This window comes from Gracilinanus agilis, chromosome 2 (assembly GCF_016433145.1).
Source record: "Gracilinanus agilis isolate LMUSP501 chromosome 2, AgileGrace, whole genome shotgun sequence".
In the NCBI taxonomy this organism is placed as follows: domain Eukaryota; kingdom Metazoa; phylum Chordata; class Mammalia; order Didelphimorphia; family Didelphidae; genus Gracilinanus; species Gracilinanus agilis.
Window position 1 is genome coordinate 522904342 of NC_058131.1, and position 19484 is coordinate 522923825.

Below are 19484 nucleotides of genomic sequence, written 5' to 3' on the forward strand. Positions count from 1 at the left end.
GAAGAAAAGCATTTTATAAATCTTACAGCACTATATAAATGCTATTATTCTTACTCCATATTCTTTGATCCAACTGTACCCAACTCTCAAAATCATTGAGGAAGTCTGGTCAGATGCCTTCCAAAGGAAAGATTTACTAAGAAAAAAAAAAGCCAAAGGCAAACATAGGTACAACCTCTAGCTACCAAAAATTCCTATCAATCCAAGTCTGCATTCTCATGGGATTTATTTCTGACTGAGATATTTAAAGGTGCTTTAATCCAATAATGAGATATTTCTTTAAAAGTGTTTTGGGGCAGCTAGGTAGTTCAGTGGATAGAGCACCAGATCTGGAGTCAGGAGAACTTGGGTTTAAATCTGGCCTCAGAAACTCAGAAAAAGAAGGAATGAAGTAAATAATGCTTTACAAATACTATCTCATTTGATCCTCATAATTCTGAGAAGTAGGCACTAAGAGACAAGGCAGAGAAGGGCAGGGGTCCACTCACAAATCAGGTTATGGGTCTGAAGGAGCCATCCAGTTTCTGATTGGCTCTCACTTGACCCACAGCATATCCCATAATCAGAAAAAGCCCCAAAGTGATTATGATACATACATCCCTATAACCTTTGATTCTCTATAAAATAGTAGTATATAAAACATATATAAAGTATATAAAATAATTTCTATATATTATATATAAATTAATATAAAATATATAAAAATAATAATTTACATAGCGCTTTAAAGTTTGCAAGGCAATTCATAAATTATCTCACATCAACTCTATGAAATAGGTGCTTTCCTCATTTACAGATGAAGAAACTAGGGCTGAAAGAGGTTAAATGATTTTGTCACAGTCACATCTAATAAGCATCTGAATCAGAATTTGAACTCAGGTCTTCCTGACTCCACATCATATTTTATTCATTATGCTACCTAGCTGCCTGATATCAATACTGAATTTCCTAAGTTTGATGGGAGCAGGAGTCAGTAGTGTCTCTCTCCCTTGAATAAAAAAAAAACAAAAACAAAAAACAAAAAAACAAAGCACTCTTAAATCCATCTAAAATTTTCTACATTCTTTCCCATCTGAACAGAGATTTAGAATTGGGAAGGACATTATACATTATTAAGCTTCTATCAGTTCTCTGATCTTTCCCTTACCTAAGGAAGTCTTTGCAAAGCTGCTGAGGCAGCTAGTTAGGGCAGTGGATAGACCACTGAGCCTAAAGTCAGAAATAGTCACAATTCAAAACTAGCCTCAGATACTTATGAGTAATGTGAACCTGGGCAGGTTGCTTAACTTCTATCTGCCTCAGTTTCCTCACCAATAAAATGGAGATAATAACAGCCACCTATCCTGCCTCCCACATGCACTGTGAGCGTCAAATGACATAATATATGAAAAGCTCTTTGCAAACCTTAAAGCACTATGTAAATGTTAGTTATTGTTATCATGATTATGATGATAAATTAGGAGGCCCAGAGAGGTCACTTCTTCCCCATGCTAGAATAAGTATAAGAACCAGGAAGGAATTGTGACTTCTTTTCATCATGTCAGTCATGAAAGAGTAGATGAGAAGTGGCAAAACCAGAAGGGCTCTCCCTGCACACTTTCCTACTCTAGTCAGATGAGCTTAGCGGAGGTTTCCTCCTCTTATTCTCAAAGAAGAGATAAAGGATGCAGTATTAACTACTGACTGACATGATTTTCCTAAAGCTTATTCTGACCACAAAGTCAAGAAACTCCAGTGACTTTAAAGAGGACTATTTCATCTTCATTGCATCCTTTTAATTATTTAATATGCTATACCTATCAAACTACCAAAACACTTTTTTATAGAAATAGAAAAAAATATTACAAAGTTCATTTGGAAGAACAAAAGATCAGGAATATCAAAGGAAATAATTTTAAAAATGTGAAGGATTGAGGTCTAGCTCTACCGGATCTCAAACTATACTATAAAGCCATGATCATTAAAACTATATGGTACTGGCTTAGAGATAGAAGGGTGGATCAATGAAATAGACACAGTAAATGACAGTAGCAGGCTAGTGTTCGACAAACCCAAAGATCCCAGCTTTGGGGACAAGAACCCACTATTTGACAAAAACTGCTGGGAAAATTGGTAAACAGTATGGGAGAAATTAGACTTAGATCATCTTTCACCCTATACCAAGATTAACTCAGAGTGGGCAAATGATTTAATAATTTAAGTACACTTATTTAAATTAATATTCATACTTAAACATATGACACTTATTTAAATATAATTTATGATATGCATAATTATTAATAAGCATATGTGCCTATAATCTATAAATAAAAACTAACATTTATATAGCACTTTAAGGTTTGCCAAAGGTTTTATATATGTAATCTCTTTTGATAATTAAGTAAATAAATCCATACGGAGAATTCATGCTCAGAAATTTTTTTACTGATGGGGTTTCAAGAACAAAAAACATTTAGAAACCACTTCTCAACAATACCATTCCCCAACACACACACACACACACACACACACACACACACACACACAAAATCCCAACTTACCTCACTAGGCTCAATAATGGCTATATTTTCAGCACCCACTTTTTTCTTCATTCGGGAGGTCATGGCAATCCCACCACAGCCCCCGCCCAGGACCAGCACCTCATAGTAGTCCTTGACAGCACAGGGGGTCCCTGTGTGCAGCTGAAACTTGCTAGCCTGCTGAGTTCCCCGATGGAGTAAAGAGGCAAGAAGCCTAGTTGGGGGGCAGGATGTCACCATGACCAGGGGAGTCATCCTTGATCCTGGTCAATCTGTATGGAAGAAGGGAAAATATAGTATTAAAAATAATAATAAATTCCCACATATAACATTTTCCTTGATCCACAAAAATGACAGAGGCTGAGTTGGGAACCTTATCATATTCACAAGTTTAGAAAGTGCTTTACAAATATGATCTGATTTGATCTTCATGAAAACCCTGTGAGATAGGCATTATTATTATCCTCATAAAATTTTACAGATGTGGAAATGAAGCAGAAGTTAAGTGACTTGCCTAGGTTCGCACAGTTAATAAGTGTCCAAACATGGATTTGAACTTGGGTCTTCATGACTCAAAGTCTAACTCTATCCAGTACACCACTTAGCTACTGTCAACTGGTTTTTTGGGAACCCCAAGTGTAACCCTATCCTTTGGAAACTTACCTTGAGGGAAGTCCCAGACTAATTGTGCCTCAGGTTAAATAATAAAGTACTTAATGATCCCAGTTTAGGTGGGACTAGTAGACATAATCAAATGTTAAGTACGCTTTTTGTCTTAGAAGTTTCTCCCATTGTATCCAAGTCCTCTTCCAGGTAGCCCAGCCTTTGACTGGACTCTTCCTTTTCTATTCTATCAGCCTTCTCCCTGAACTTCTCATTTCCTTGTAGCCAGAGTAAAGCCAATCTATCATACTTTCCTGTCTTTAGTTCCTCAAAAGGTTTATAAGATCCCTATGTTTCCTAGTATTCTTGGGAGAATCATCTAGCATGGTGATTCTCTCAGATACTCTGTCCTCAGAGTCCCCAGAGCCTTTGTCTCTGTGTGCTATTTAGCACTGGGCTCTGTGTGGCGGCCAAATATTAAGGACCTGTCTCTTTCCTGATTAAAGATTTGATTTTATGACTTCTTTAGTAGTTCTGTGTTTTTCCAAGTCAACACTACCTTTTAAGAAGATAACTCAAGTCAGTGTTGATGGCCTTCAATGAATACTTCTATACCTTTCTCTACAGTCCTTAACAATTCGTATAGCTAACTTGTAGATAGTATACACAAATGAATCACTTTTTCTCAATTCCAGCCCTGCCTTCCCTCATTCTTTCCCAACTCCTCCCAAAGGAAATTTTGAGTTCACACCAGGAACTATGCTGGGCTCTGATCAGTGAGGTGTCACTTGATATTGCCAAGAACCAAACCCTTTTCCAGACCACCAGTTCCAAACCACCCTCCTACCATCTTTCCTTCCAGCTCCACTTTATGAATTATCTTCCTACATTAAAATGAAAATTCTTTGAGGCAATGACCATCCGCCCCGTATCTGTATCCCCAGGGCAGAGCATAGTGGTTGGTATACAGTTGTTATTCAGTTCTGTCCTACTCTTCATGACCCCATGGACCCTTCATTCTCCAACTTCTTGAAAATGTTTATTTGTTTGAATGTGGTTGTCCATAGTATAATGTGAGGCTCCTGGCTCCAGAAGGCATAAGGAAGCATCAAACAGCAAAAAGAATACCACCTCTGGAGTCAGAGGGCATAAGTTCAAAAACCATTCCTGTCCTACCTCTGTGACCTTAAACAAGTCACTTAATCTACCTGTGCATTAGTTTGTTGCTTGTTAGTGATGTTGTTCAGTCATTTCAACCAAGACCAACTCTTTGTAAATCCATTTGAGTTTTCTTGGCAAAGATACTGGACTGGTTCGCCATTTCCTTCCCCAGGTCATTTTACAGATGAGGAAACTAAGACAAAGAAGATTAAGTGACTTGCCCAAAGTCACACAACTATTATGTATCTGAGGTCAGATTTGAACTCACAAATATGAGTCATTTCAGTCACTCTTCCTGACTCCATTTGAGGTTTTTTTGGCAAATATACTGGAGTAGTTTGCCCTTTCCTTCTCCAGCTCATTTGACAGATGAGGAAAATGAGCCAAACAGAGGTAAGCGACTTGCTCAGGGTCACACAGCTAGTAAATGAGATTGGAGATTTGAACTCAGGAAGACCTTGTCAACCTGGAAAAATACAGGACCACTAAAGCAGTCAGCAAAACCAAATCTTTAATCGGAAAAGAGACAGCACACAGAGCCAAATGCTAAATACCACACAGAGTTGAACCTAGGGCCTCTGAGGACAGTGTCTCTGAGAGAATCACCTGAACTAGGGCTGCTTGAGGGTTTGAGCATTTCTATTACTCCTATTCAGGACACTTAATGGACACTTAGAAATTCCTTATTCAATCTAAGACAAGGTCAGTTCGGGACTTCCCTTAAAGGCAAGTTCTCAAGAGAATTGGGCGGAACTTAGGGCTTCCAAAATTCACATTGATAACCTGATTTCAGGTCTGGTGCTCTATCCACTATTTTGGTTTACTCATCTATAAAAAAATAGAAATTTGGCTCTGAGGTCCCTTCGAGTACTAAATCTATCATCTTAACATCTTCCCCGACTCCAGGTTCCCATAGACATACCACATTTATTAATCATCAAGGCCCCATCCTTTGTTTAAGTACAATCCTCCCTAGACAGTCTTCTTTTAAAAAGAAAATGCTCTGGTGAGAGTCAACACTTCATACTTTAATAAATCACCAACATTTGAATGTGAATTTATTTAGCAGATCATTCTCATCCAGCAAGAAATATGTAAGTACAACATGAGTATTCTAAGAATTTGGCAAATGAAAGAAGGAAAAAAAGAGGAAAAGAGATGGGAATAAATGGGTGAAGAGAAAAAAGCAAACTGCCAGTTTCATATTTTTACCCCATTGCTATTACAGACATTAGTAGATTTGATGCTCCTAATATCCTGACCAAATACAAATGAACTCAATGTGAAGCAGATATAACCTGAACTGATTAAAGAGGACAGAAGATAGATTGCTTTAAGTCTTTTTTGCTTCTGCTCAGGGAATCATAATGAATGAAGGAAGAGTATTTCTTACTATGTGCCTTTTGTTTTTATAATATATGCCTCTCCAAGTAAGTTTTCCTTTTCAACAAAAATTTAAAAAGAAAACATTCAGCAAAATCAACTAACACATTGACCACGGCCAATAATGTATACATTATTTCTTACTTATTGTCCCCATCATCTGAAAATAAAGGAATTGGCTTCCACCTGTTCAACTTCCCTATCCAAACATCGGCCAAGGCTTGTCAATTTTGCTTCCAAAAATTCTTGGACTCATCCCTCTCTCTCTGTGGACACAGTCACCACCTAATACAGGCATTGCAAAGATCTCTTAACTACTCTTGTCTTGTTCCAGTTTCTCCCCTTCTATTTCATCCTCTGTACAACTGCCAAAGCCAATATTTGGGGGGATGGGAAAGGGCTTAAACCCTTACCTTCTGCCTCAGAATTGATACCAACACAGAAGAATGGTAAGGCAATCAGGGTTAAGTGACTTGTCTAGTGTCACATAGCTAGAGAGATTCTGAGGCTAAATTTGAACCCCAGGTCCTCTTTTTTTTTTTTTTTTTTAATTTTTTTTAAACCCTTACCTTCTGTCTTGGAGTCAATACTATGTATTGGCTCCAAGGTAGAAGAGTGGTAAGGGTAGGCAATGGGAGTCAAGTGACTTACCCAAGGTCACACAGCCGGGAAGTGTCTGAGGTCAGATTTGAACCTAGGCCTGGCTCTCAGTCCCATCTCTAGGCCTGGCTCTCAATCCACTGAGCTACCCAGCTACCCAGCTGCCCCCTCCCCCGAGTCCTCTTGATTCTAAATCTGATGCACTCTCCATGGTGCTACCTAAATGCCCCCAAGCCAATATTTCTAAAACAGCCTTGACTATGCCACTCCTTTTTCCCAAAATCTTCAGTGGTTTCCTATTGCCTCTAGAATAAAATATAAAATCTTTAGTCTGGCTTCCAATTCTTTCCATAGGATGGCTCCTATGTACCTTTCTGTTCTTCTTCCTTATTATTCCCTTTCCTTCACATACTCTTCTCCAGTCATACTGGACTACTAGCAGTTTCCTCAGACACAAAAGGCAACCTCAAGCTCCTGGTCTTTTGCATAGATTGTCTAGAATTTAATCCCTCCTCACCATTATCCAGGGTCACACAACTAGTAAGACTTGTATGAGGCCAGATTTGAACTCCAGAAGATGAGTCTTCCTAACTATGGGCCCTGTACTCTAACCACTGAGCTTCCTGGCTGCTCCATCTCAAAATATAGTAAAAGCATAATAAATATTTGTCAAATTAAATTAAATCTTCTATGTGGGAGAATGACTACAATAATCTATTTCATGGTTAAAGGAAAATGCCAATCCTGGAACCCTAAGTTTAACTTTGAGGAATGGTAGCAATGAATAAAAATTAACTGAGTAATTCTCTGGGCCTCAGTTTCCTTATCTGTAAAATGAAGAGTTTTGGACTAGATGTTCTCTAAGATGGCTTCTAGCTCTGACCATCTATAACTTTCTGTTTGAGGAAGCAGCTGGAGGACAACAGTAGATGATTTCACTGATTCAGCTAAGAAGCCCAGCCTCCGCCTTATTTCAGTATTTAGCAATATGGGTTTAAAAGTAATTAGAGATGTGAAACTCCTCAAGACCAGGTTAGTTCAAGATTTTGCCAATAGGATTTTTAAAAAAAAAAACAAGTGGTAAAGAAGCAAGTAATTTATGGGAGAATTGTTCCAAAGCTTCAAATAACTTCCTGACAAGCCACCACAAATCAAGATGATGAACTCTGTCCAGAACTTCCAAGTCATAGAAGCAGGGGCTATAATTCAAAGTCATTAGTAACTCAGTTGTGCAAAACCTTCCTTACAAATCACTAGAAGCAACAAGGCAGAATAATAGCATTTAATAATAATTTTAAAAGAGAATTTTAGTACCTGACATTAGTACCAAGATGTAGGGGGCAGCTGGGTGGCTCAGTGGATTGAGAGCCAGGCCTAGAGATGGGAGGTCCTGGGTTCTAATCTGGCCTCAGACACTTCCTAGCTGGGTGACCCTGAGCAAGTCACTTGACCCCCATTGCCTAGATCTTACCACTCTTCTGCCTTGGAAACAATATATAGCATTGATTCTAAGACAGAAGGTAAGGGTTTAAAAAAAAAATTGGAACAGTATTTGCCCCTATTGCCTAGTCCTACTGCTCTTCTGCCTTGGAACCAATACACAGCATTGATTCTAAGATGGAAGGAAGGATTAAAAAAAAAAAAGAACCAAGATACATTCTTGACCAAAACTGATAGCCAGAGGCACAAAGATGCTTTGAACACAAACTTCACTAAAGGCCAATTTCTGTCCTGGGGACTATGCGGAAAAAATAAACAACATGCCAATAAATTCCCTGAGAAAACAATGTACAATGAGTTTAAGAATGGAAATGGAAAGAACAATTTAAAACAAACACTTAGTAATTATTATTACTGAACTCATCCCTAAGAGAAGGGTTGCAAAAAAAAAGCATCTTAACCCTTATTTTCAGAGGTAGGGCACTATGAGTATAAAAGCATGGACATACCGTCAGATATAGTCAATGTGCTAGCTGACTTTTTTAGTTAGATGAACTTTCTCTTTTTTAACCTTTTCTACAAGGAAAACTTACACTTTGGTAAAAGAGTGTTATTTAAAAATGAATGTGGAAAAATTGGGACACTGGTACATTATTGGTGGAATTGTGAACTAATCCAACCATTCTGGAAGGCAATTTTTGGAACTATGTCCATAGGCATATAAAAATACATATCCTTTGATGAAGCAATACTACTACTAGTCTATATTCCAAAGAGATCAAAGGAAAGGGAAAAGGACCTGCTTGTACAAAAATAATTATAGTAGCTCTTTTTGTGGTAGTAAAGAATTGGAAATTGAGGGGTAAACAAGTTGTGGTACAAGGTTGTGATAGAATACTATTGTTATAAGACATGATGAACAAGAAGCTGTTAGAAAAACCCAGCCAGAGAATATGATACATAGTAATAGCAATATAGTCCCAATTATCAACTTTGAAAGACTTAGCTACTCTGATCAAGCCAATGATACCAGACAATTTCAGAGGACTTATGATGAAAAATGAGAACCGCATCCAGAGAGAGAACTGACCAACTCTTATAAGTGCAAATTGATGTATACTTTTTAAAACTTTTTCTTGTTTGTATGTGTGTTTTCTTTTGCAATATGGCTAGAATGGAAAGGTTTTGTATCATTTCAAATGAATAATCAGTACCATATTGCTCCTTCTAAAGGGATGGGGAAGGAGGAAAAAAATTTAATGAATTTTTAAAAAATTTTAGCTATAATTAGGAAAGAGTTAATAAAATTAAAATATTTTAAAAGAAATTAATGTAGTATAAAAAGTACCAATAAAAACAAATAAAGATGACCGAGAAGTACCACAAATCATTAATCTTGCCAGCTTTCTTATCTACCCATGAATTTATGTCAAATTTATCTAATAGGACATAAACAAATTTATTCCTAGCAATTCTTTCATTTACTAAATGAACTCATTTATTCCTGAGTTCTGTTGAGGTAAAAAACACAAAGTAATTTTTAGTTCAGATATTTATATCATCTTCATTTTTAGAGACACCTCTCAGTTTGGATGGTAGGTAGAAAATGAGTGTTAGAAGCATTAAGGTCTGGGTTCAACTCCTGCCTCTGACATGTACTAACAGTTATCCTAGTGCCATTTGTTAAATTTTCAATGTGAACATTTATTCCTCAGAAATCAGCAAATGCTATTCAGAGCTTGATTTATTGTTCTGTTTATTTTCAGGATTTAAGAAGGTTACAGAGAAAATATTAATAATGCAAATTAAACTTAAAAGTATATTTTGTACATATTTTTTCCAAAAGCCAGTTGTTAAACATTTAGCAACATAATCCATCTTTGTTTCTGATTGTCTCTGTTTCTCTCATCTCCCTTACATACTATATATGTATGAATGTATGTATGCATGCATATGTTTCTCTTTCTCTACCTCCTCCCCATCCCTGTTTCTGTCTCTCTCATCTCTTTCTTTCATACTATATATATGTATGTATGTATGTATAAGTGTATATATATATGCTTATGTTTTTGTGTATGGTCATAAGAAAGTAATTTAACACCTCAACATCATCAGCAACTCACTAAGATGAAAAGTTCATTAGAGCCCAGGCACTGGTCTCCATCCACAGAGGGCCTTTCTACCCTGGAAGTTTCCTATGTAGATGAAATCACAAATCTAGAGTTTTAAAAGGCTTTAAATGTGTTTAACTATCACTAAATAAAAGCTATGCTCTATTTTATATTAAGTGCATTTAAATAATTTTAAGTAAATAATTTAAAAATAAAATAAATTATTTTTGTTCTACATCCTGAATTCCAAAAAAGAAAATATTTTTTTTCAGAACAAAGATCAAATCTTTCAGAAGATTCAAATATTTCAGAATACTTTATCAAATCAAAGTTGTTTTCCTCTGCGTAGGAGAGTGGTAAACCACCTGTTACATTTCTGAAAGATAGGATTAGAATATGTAGGAAATTCCTACTTACACCAGTTACTGTCAGTTTCAGGCCCTTAACATGACTTCTGTAATGCCTCACCGTTCCCAAAGACCCAGCTTTTCTGTCAAGAAGTTATCCGATCTCTTCCTTTAAAATGCTTCCTAATTCCCCCATCACATGACATTGGACGTTCTCAGACTGAGTTGGCAAAGCCACCTCTTTGGCCTCCGTCCAAGGGAATTAACAAGAGACACACATTCTTTTTTCAGCTAGAGTTAAACAGGCCACCAAATCGTTCCGATCACCCCTACAGCTACTGTTCGTAGAATCATAGATTTAGAGCTGGAAAGAATCTTTGAGACCATGTACACTCCCCTTCGTTTTACAGATAAGGAAACCTTAGACCAAGGAAGCAAGGGAACATGTCCAAGTTCACAAAGGAATTAAATAACAGAGTCAAGATTTGAAAACCTAGGTCCTTGGATTCCTGGGGGCAGCCAGATGGCACAGTAGACAGACAGAAGGAGTCAGGAGGACTCATGCTGTGAGTTCAAACACAGACATTTGCTAGCTAGGAGACCCTGTGGCAAGTCACTTAACCCTGTTTGCCTCAGTTTCTAATCTGTAAAATGAGCCGGAGAAGGAAAAAGCAAACCACTCCAGTATGTTTGCCAACTACCAAACAAAGCTGACAACGAATCGAATACGGCGCTTGGAACCAGGAAAACCGGAGTTCTGATCCTGCCTCACACACTTACTGGCTATGTCATCCTGGGCAAGTACCTTAAGTTGTGTGGCTCCACCTAGGTTTTGTAATTTGTAAAATGAGGATAATTACAGCATCTACCTCACAAGAGTTATTCTTAAGATCAAAAGAGTGAAATTATATAAAGCACTTTATAAACCTTAAAGGACAATATAAATGATAGCTCTTAATATTTTTGACATGTGCATTCAAAACAAATAAGAAAGCAAGAACAAAGGAAAAATTAAAAGCTTTCCTAGTTCTCACATAATTGCAGCTAATTACTTTGATCCCAGTTTAGATTTCTATACTCATAAGGCTATAGGTTTAGAGATGGAAGTAAATAGAATATGGCACTTGGAACCAGGAAAACCTGAGTTCTAATCCTGCCTCACTCACTAGCTATGCAACCTGGGCAAGTAACCCTAACCTGTATGTCTCCACCTAGGTTTTATTTTTATTTTTTTTAAACCCTTACCTTCCGTCTTGGAATCAATACTATGTATTGGCTCCAAGGCAGAAGAGTGGTAAGGGTAGGCAATGGGGGTCAAGTGATTTGCCCAGGGTCATACAGCTGGGAAGTGTCTGAGGTCAGATTTGAACCTAGGACCTCCCGTCTCTAGGCCTGGTTCTCCATCCACTGAGCTACCCAGCTGCCCCCTCCACCTAGGTTTTATAATTTGTAATTAAAAGGGTATCCAGTCCAATCCCCTCATTTGACAGATGTGGAAACAGGCCTGGAGGGTTAAGTAATTTGTCCATGGTCCTACAGGTACCAAGTTTTTATATACTTGACAAGAACTTTTTTTCTTGTAATCTGAAGATAAAATACAAAGTTTCAGTTAAAAAAAAAAACAGAACCAAAAGAACAGACATAATGATTTCAGGGGCTCTAGAAAGGCTCCTTTGATCCCAAATACTGTTTCTCCTGATACAATGGGAAGTATATGAGACTAGAAGTCAGAGACCGAGGTTCAAATCCCAGATCTTCAATTTACTGCCTGTGTGACTTTGGGCAAAAATCATTTAAGTTCTCTATGCCTCAGTTTGTTCCTCAATAAAATGAGAGGTTAGACTACATGACCTCAAAAATCACTTCTAGTTCTAGATCTATGACCCCATGATTATGTAATCAGTTCAATAATTTCCACAGGAAGAGCATCACAAATTCAGGTTAAGGACTTTCATTGTAGTATCAAATGCTGCAGATAGCTTTGGAAGAGATAACACTTTAAGCTAGACATCCTAACTATGTGACCCTTAAGTGACATATTCTATAATTATTCTCATTTTACAAATTACAAAACCAAGGTGGGACATACAGAGGTTAGGGTACTTGCTCAGGGTGGCAGAGCTAATAAGTGTGTGAGGCAGGATTAGAACTCAGGTTTCCCTGTTTCCAAGTGCCATATTCTGGTCACTAAACCCCAATTGCCTAGCCCTTGATGCTCTTATGTCTTAGAATTAATACCAAGACAGAAGGTAAGGGTTTTAAAAATAATAACACTTTAAACAGACAGTGAAATATGACCAAAGAGCTCTAAAAGACTACCTGCCCTTCGAGCCAGCCATAACATTGCTGGGTTTGTACCCCAAAGAGATCATAGGTAAAAAGACTTGTACAAAAATATTTATAGGCTCACTTTTTGTGTTGGCAAAAAACTGGAAAATGAGGGTATGCCCTTCAATTGGGGAAAGGCTGAACAAATTGTGGTATATGTTAGTGATGGAATATTATTGTGCTCAAAGGAATAATAAACTGGAGGAATTCCATGTGAACTAGAATGACCTCCAGGAATCGATGCAGAGTGAAAGGAGCAGAGCCAGAAGAACATTGTACACAGAGACTGATAACACTGTGGTATAATCCAACGTAATGGACTTCTGTACTGGCAGCAATGCAATGACCCAGAACAATTCTGAGGGATTTATGGAAAAGAACGCTACCCACATTCAGAGGAAGAACTACAGAAGTGGAAACATAGAAGAAAAACAACTGCTTGAACACATGGGTTGAGGGGGACATGATTGGGGATGTAGACCCGAAAAGACCACACCAATGCAACTATCAAAAATATGGAAATAGGTCTTGATTGAAGACACATGCTAAAACCAGTGGAAATGCACGTTGGCTATGGGGGGGGGTGAAGAGGGGGTGAAGGGGAAAGTAAAAACATGAATCATGGAACCATGGAAAATTTTTCTTAAAAAAAAATAAAATATTTAAATAAATGAATGAATGAATGAATGAATAGATAGATAAATAAATAAACAAACAGAGTGAAGGGCAGCAGTGGCGACAGAGGATTTTAATTATGGCAGGTCAAGAATAGAATCTGATAGTATAATTCCACTTGTTTTAAAAAATACTCCAATTCATATACCTCTTAATGGCAGGAAGAATTATGTACTGGCCACTTATGGAGGAATCGCTTTGCTCATACTTCACTTCGAGGCAAGGTCTAGTCCAACCATTCTGGATGGCAATTTAGAACTATGCACAAAGGGCGTTAAAAGAATGACTCCCCTTTGATCCAGCCATACCACTGCTGGGTTTGTACCCCAAAGAGATCATAAAGAGAAAGGATTGTTCAAAAATATTCATAGCTGCACTCTTTGTGGAGGCAAAAAATTGGAAAATGAGGGGATGCCCTTCGATTGGGGAATGGCTGAACAAATTGTGGTATTTGCTGGTGATGGAATCCTATTGTGCTCAAAGGAATAGTAAACTGGAGGAATTCCATGTGAACTGGAATGACCTCCAGGACCTGATGCAGAGCAAAAGGAGCAGAACCAGGAGAACACTGTACAAAGAGACTGATACATTATGGCACAATCGAATGTAATAGACTTTTCTACTAGCAGCAATGCAATAACCCAGGACAATCCAGAGGAATTTATGAGAAGGAACGCTATCCACATCCAGAAAAATATTCTAAATAAATTTTTTTAAAGTACCTTTGTGTAAGGCACTATATTCATCATATGAAATACAAGGTCAAAAATTAAAAAAAAAAAAAAGGGGGCAAGGTCTAAAAAGACTGCAACTATGAAAGCAACATAAATGGAATCCAGTATGTTTGTGTTTATTTGTCCATCATCAAGTTTTCTGGCTGAAGAACCTGCTGTCAACTTAGCATGTGAGGGGGCAGCCATGTAGCTCAGTGGATTGAGAGCAAGGCCTAGAGATGGGAGGTCCTGGATTTGAATCTAACCTCAGACACTTCCTAGGCTGGGTGACTCTGGACAAGTCACTTAACCTCCATTGCTTAGCCCTTACCACTCTTCTGCCTTGGAACCAATACAAAGAATTGATTCTAAGATGCAAGGTAAGGGTTTAAAAAAATAACTTTGCATATGATCTATGTATCATGAAATAAAACATGAATTCAGAAATAAAATGATAACATTTTAAACTGTTACCAATTTTTAAAACATTAGGATGGATGAGTTTCAAATCCTTCCCCAAAAGTAGGTTTTGGTAGGGCAAATCAAGAGTAAACATAAGGAGTTTTTGCACCTAAGGAAGTTGGGGGAAAGACAAATTTGGAGAGGTTAGTGGTAACAATGGGCAGTTAAGTGGTGTAGTGGATAAAGTGCCAGGCCTGTAGTCAGGAAGACCTGAGTGCAAATTTGTCTTCAATTGCTTAATAGCTATGTGACCCTGGGCAAGTCATTTAACTCTGTTTGCTTCATCTATAAAATGAGCTGGAGAAGCAAACCACTCCAGTATGCCAAAAAAACTCCAAATAGGGTCAGGAAGAGTTGAACATGACTGAAACAAATATAGAACAACAGTGGCAATAAAAATAGACAGATACATACTCAGCAACAACAAAGACAAAGATTTAAATCATTTCATTTACAGATGGGAAAAACACCAGAAATCGTTTAGTACAACTCTTTAAAATTTTTCATTCTGAACTTGACAAACACCAAATAAAGCCAGGGTTCCTTTATAAATTGAAGAGAAAAATGATTGCACAACCTCTAATAGATAGTCCTCTTTTCTTTGTAACATATGACAAATTCAACATCTAACTTTCAAAGCTATCTTGCTTGTCTGTCTTCTTTCTAATCTTCCTTCTGTTTTTTGTGCATTTAAAATTAAATTTGAAGTGACCTTTCCTTTCTTCTTTCTTTCCTTTTTTCCATTTTTCTTTGCTCCCATATTCCTTACCATTCCTCTCTAACTGCCACTAAGAAATAAAATAAAACCCTCAAAACAAATATGCTTAGGGGTAGCTGCTAGGGTAGCTCAGTGGATAGAGAACCAGGTCTAGGTCCAGAGATGGGGGGTCCTGGGTTCAAATTTGTTCTCAGTTACTTCCTAGTTATGTGATCCTAGGCAAGTCACTTAATCCCTTTTGCCCAGCCCTTACTGCTCTTTTGTCCTGAAACCAATACATAGTGTCAATTCTAAGATAGAAGGTATGGATGATAGATAGATAGATAGATAGATAGATAGATAGATAGATAGATAGATAGATAGATAGATAGATAGATAGAAAAATGGATGGGTAGATAGACAGATGGGTAGACAGACAGACAGATGGACAGAGACAGAGAGAGAGAGAGAGAGAGAGAGAGAGAGAGAGGCAGACAGGGAGACAGGGAGACAGATAGATGGGTGGACAGATGGACAGACAGAAAGAAAGATGGACAGACAGACAGATAGATAACAAATTCCCACACTGACCATCAGAGTGTCAAAGGAAAACTAGGTGGCTCACTGAATTGAGCACAAGACCTAGACATAAGAGGTTTGGGTTAAAATTTGGCTTTAGACTTTTCCTAGCTTTGTGACCCTGCACAAGTCACTTAACCTCAAATATCAAGCCCCTACCACTCTTCAGTCTTGGAACCAATATAAAACATTGATTCTAAAACAAGAGGTAAAGGTTTTGTGGGTGGTGGTGGTGGTTGTTTTAAGAAAAAAAAGAGTGCCTTCTTCCACATTCCAAGACCATCACATCTCTGCCAGGAGGTACCAACATTTTGTAAATGAAGAAACCAAAGCCAAGAAAATACAAGGATCTTACTGTGATCACACAGATTACTTGAGCTGGGATTCAAATTAAGGCTCTCATTCCCAAATCCAGAACTTGTAGACCCATACAATCACCCAAAACATTTTGCCAAAAGAAAGTCCTAAGTTGCAGAGCTCTTATTGTTATTCTATTACAGTTGTGTTTTGTTGGGACTCATATCTACTCCGTGTTTTACTTTGACAAAGGGCTTTATACCCATTCATTCCTTTGTAAATCTTCAGCCTCTGTCACCTGGATCAGCTTACTGAAAATCCTAGCTGGATGACAGAGAAGGTTGTCTCAAAGCTGGTTGGATCTCAAAAAGGTATTAGAATGCTACTGTAATAACACTGCAGTGAGGGGCCAAGAAAGAATGTGCTACAGTATCCAACACAAAGCAAGATTTTAATATGGGTGGATTTATTTGCAGGTCTAGGCAACTCCAGGCCTGGAGTCGAGAAGATTCGTCTTACTGAGTTCAAAACTGGTTTCAGACACTTACTAGCTGTGTGACTCTGGGCAAGTCATTTAACCCTATTTGCCTCAGGTTCCTCACTTGTAAAATGAGCTGGAGAAAGAAATGGCAAACCACACCAGTATTTTTGCCAAGAAAACCCCAAATGCGATCATGAAGAGTCAAATAAGATTGAAACAATTCAACACAACAATATCAAAATTGCAGTTCCTTAATATGATTTTATAATTAAAAAAACAAACTATACATCCATAGTATTTTATTTGTTGTTTAATAAGACACTGAAAAGACATAATCCTTCATTTCCCCAGTGGAAGATACTTTGACTCCTAGCTTAAGACGACCCAGAGATATTGCTAGGCTAAGCATAGTAAATTGAGTACCTAGATTTTAAGTCAGAGCGACCTGGGTTCAAATACCACCTCAGACACTCAGTCACTATATGAAACTAGGCAAATTGGGGCAAATAAGTGTCTTGGTGGCTAGAGTGCCTGGCCTGGAGATGGAAGGGACTCAGACATCTACCTCCTTGCTATGTGACCCTAGGCAAGTCATTTAATCCCAGTTGCCTAGTCCTTACTGCTATTCTGCCTCACAATCAATAATTGTAGCAAGCAATAGAAGTTAAGGGTTAAAAAAAAAAGTAGGTGAGTCACTTAATTTCTTTTCATCTCAGTTCTGCATCTATAAAATGGGAAGGCTGCATTCTGTTGCCTCTAAAGTTCTGTCCAGCCCTACATTTGTTATTCTATGATCATAAGGAACTCTCCAGAATGAAATTCTGACAAGTAAAAGAGGAAGACAAAGTAGAAGCTGTCTAAAGAGACCGATATGAATATAAAGAAAACTTATCCCCCCCAAAATTTTAAAGATTATTTCTAAAAGCCATGCAGAGAATATAGAAGCAAGAGAAGTTAGTTAGTTGTGATGTTTTGTTTTAAAAAAAATTTTTTTAAACTCTTGCCTTCCATCTTAGAATTACTAGTCTAAGGTGGAAGAGCACTCACTATGTTCAAGACAGTGAGATAAGTGAAATCTACCATTCTTCAAAAAAAAAAAAAACACTCTGATCTTAGAATCAATACTAAGTATTGGTTCTAAGGCAGAAGAACAGTAAAAGCTAGGCAGAGACTTGCCCAGGGTGACATAACTAGGAAGTATCTGAGGCGGCCAAATTTGAACCCAAGACTTCCCCTCTTCTCTGGGCCTGGCTCTCTATCTTTCGAGCTGCCTAGCCTCCCCCCAACCAATTTATCCAATCAAATCTGAATAGTGAAAAAGAGTGCCTTACACCACAAAAAAAGAGACTTATTTGTATAGTTGCTATCAATTAGTAAGCAAGCATTTACTGAATGCCTTCTATGTGTACTATGCTACGTGCATGGAAAATAAATTTCTTGCCCTCAAAGACCTTATATTCTGTAAGGAGAGACAACATGTAATATAAAGTATATTAAAAATATGAGAAGATGTGTCAGGTGAAGGAGGGAAATGCACCCACAGCTGAGAGGATCACAAAAGGCCTCAGGTAGAAAATAGTGCTTGATCTGAGTAAGAAAAGAAACTAGGAATCCTAAGAGACAAAGAGGAGAAAGGGATTGCATTCCGGGCATGGAACAAACAGCCCATGCCAAGGAATGAAGAGGGGACATATGCTGTGTATGAGGAAAAGTAAGAGAAACAGTTTTACTGATCCAAAGAGTACATGAAGTCAGGCAATTAAGTGGCTCAATGGATAGAGAGCCAGGCTTGGAGACGGGAGGATCTAGGTTCAAATACTTCCTAGCTATGTGACGACCCTGGGCAAGTCACAACCCCCACTGCCTAGTCCTTTACTGCTCTTCAGTCTTGGAACCAATACATAGTATTGATTTTAAGACAAACCATAAGGGTTGGTGTTTTGTTTTTTTTTAAGTGCATAAATGAAAGAAATGTTTAATAGGACTGGAAAGATAGGATGGAGTTGGGTTGTGAAGGGCTACAAATGCCAGACAGAGACGTTTGTATTTGGTCCTAGAAGTAAAAGGGGGCCACTAGGGTAAATCCCAAGCAGAAGAATAATGTGATCATAGCCAAGATTTAGGAACTGGCAGCTACATGGAGGATAAATTGGAAAGGAGAGATACTTGGAACAGGGAAATCAAATATGAGGCTATTGCTTTTGTCTGAAAGAAAGGTAATGAGGATTAGCATGGTATCTGTATAAGTAAAGAGAAGACAAAAGATGACATCGAGGCCAAAATAAGGATAAAACCTGGCAAGTGATTGGACATGTGGAATGAAGAAAGAAAGTGAGGTGCTGAAGATAATTTAGAGGTTGCAGAGGCAGCTGGGTAGTTGCAAGGTACCCTTATAAATTCAGAAGAGAAATGGAATTGGGAGGCTTCTGTTTTGGTCATGCTAAGTTCAAGATTCCTACAAAATAATTGGTTTGAAACATCCAATAGGAAGTTAGGGAGGCAAGACTAGAGGTCATAGAAGAAAATGAGTACAAAAGAATAATTATGATTCTGTCAAATTAGTTCCAAGATTGTTGAATCTCAGAATGAGCTGAGGCTGTTAAGAGAGCTAAAGACAATTAAAGGAAGCTTTAGGCATTAATATTTGGGGAAAGAAGATGATCAAAGAAGTAATGCTGGTTAAGGAGAATGGTATTATAATAACCAACGACAGGAAAGGCAAAGCCATTTGATTCATATGTTGCTTCTGTTTCTCTGCCAAAGGAAATGACCTTTGAATAGGGGAGGGAAATGGGCAAAAACACACATAGGGGGTTGATAACCAAGATAAATAAAGGAGAACAAGGCAGCACTTCGCTGCTCTTGTTGAATTCAAGTCACCTGGGCCAGATGAACTTACGTCCTCAGTTACGGTGGTGTTACCTGACAGATGCCCTTACTGAACCACTATCAGATTAAACTGATCATGAATAATGGAGAATAGGAGATAGCAGTACCAGACAAAGGAAGGAAGGAAGGAAGGAAGGAAGGAAGGAAGGAAGGAAGGAAGGAAGGAAGGAAGGAAGGAAGGAAGGAAAGATGGAAAGAA

At 38.0% G+C, this 19484-nt stretch overlaps 2 protein-coding genes across 2 annotated transcripts in view; both read right to left on the minus strand.

Moving 5' to 3' along the window:
* Positions 1-19484, minus strand: part of SQOR (sulfide quinone oxidoreductase) — an 87711-nt gene that overhangs the window by 28212 nt on the left and 40015 nt on the right. Inside the window, exon 2 of the mRNA XM_044665067.1 lies at positions 2541-2791. Within this exon, the coding sequence (XP_044521002.1) occupies positions 2541-2774 (234 nt within the window). The 5' untranslated portion in view covers positions 2775-2791. The remainder of the gene's footprint in view (positions 1-2540; positions 2792-19484) is intronic.
* Positions 2745-19484, minus strand: part of BLOC1S6 (biogenesis of lysosomal organelles complex 1 subunit 6) — a 73303-nt gene continuing 56563 nt past the window's right edge. The window contains exon 6 of the mRNA XM_044665069.1: positions 2745-2791. The gene's annotated coding sequence lies outside the window, so the exon portion shown is untranslated. The remainder of the gene's footprint in view (positions 2792-19484) is intronic.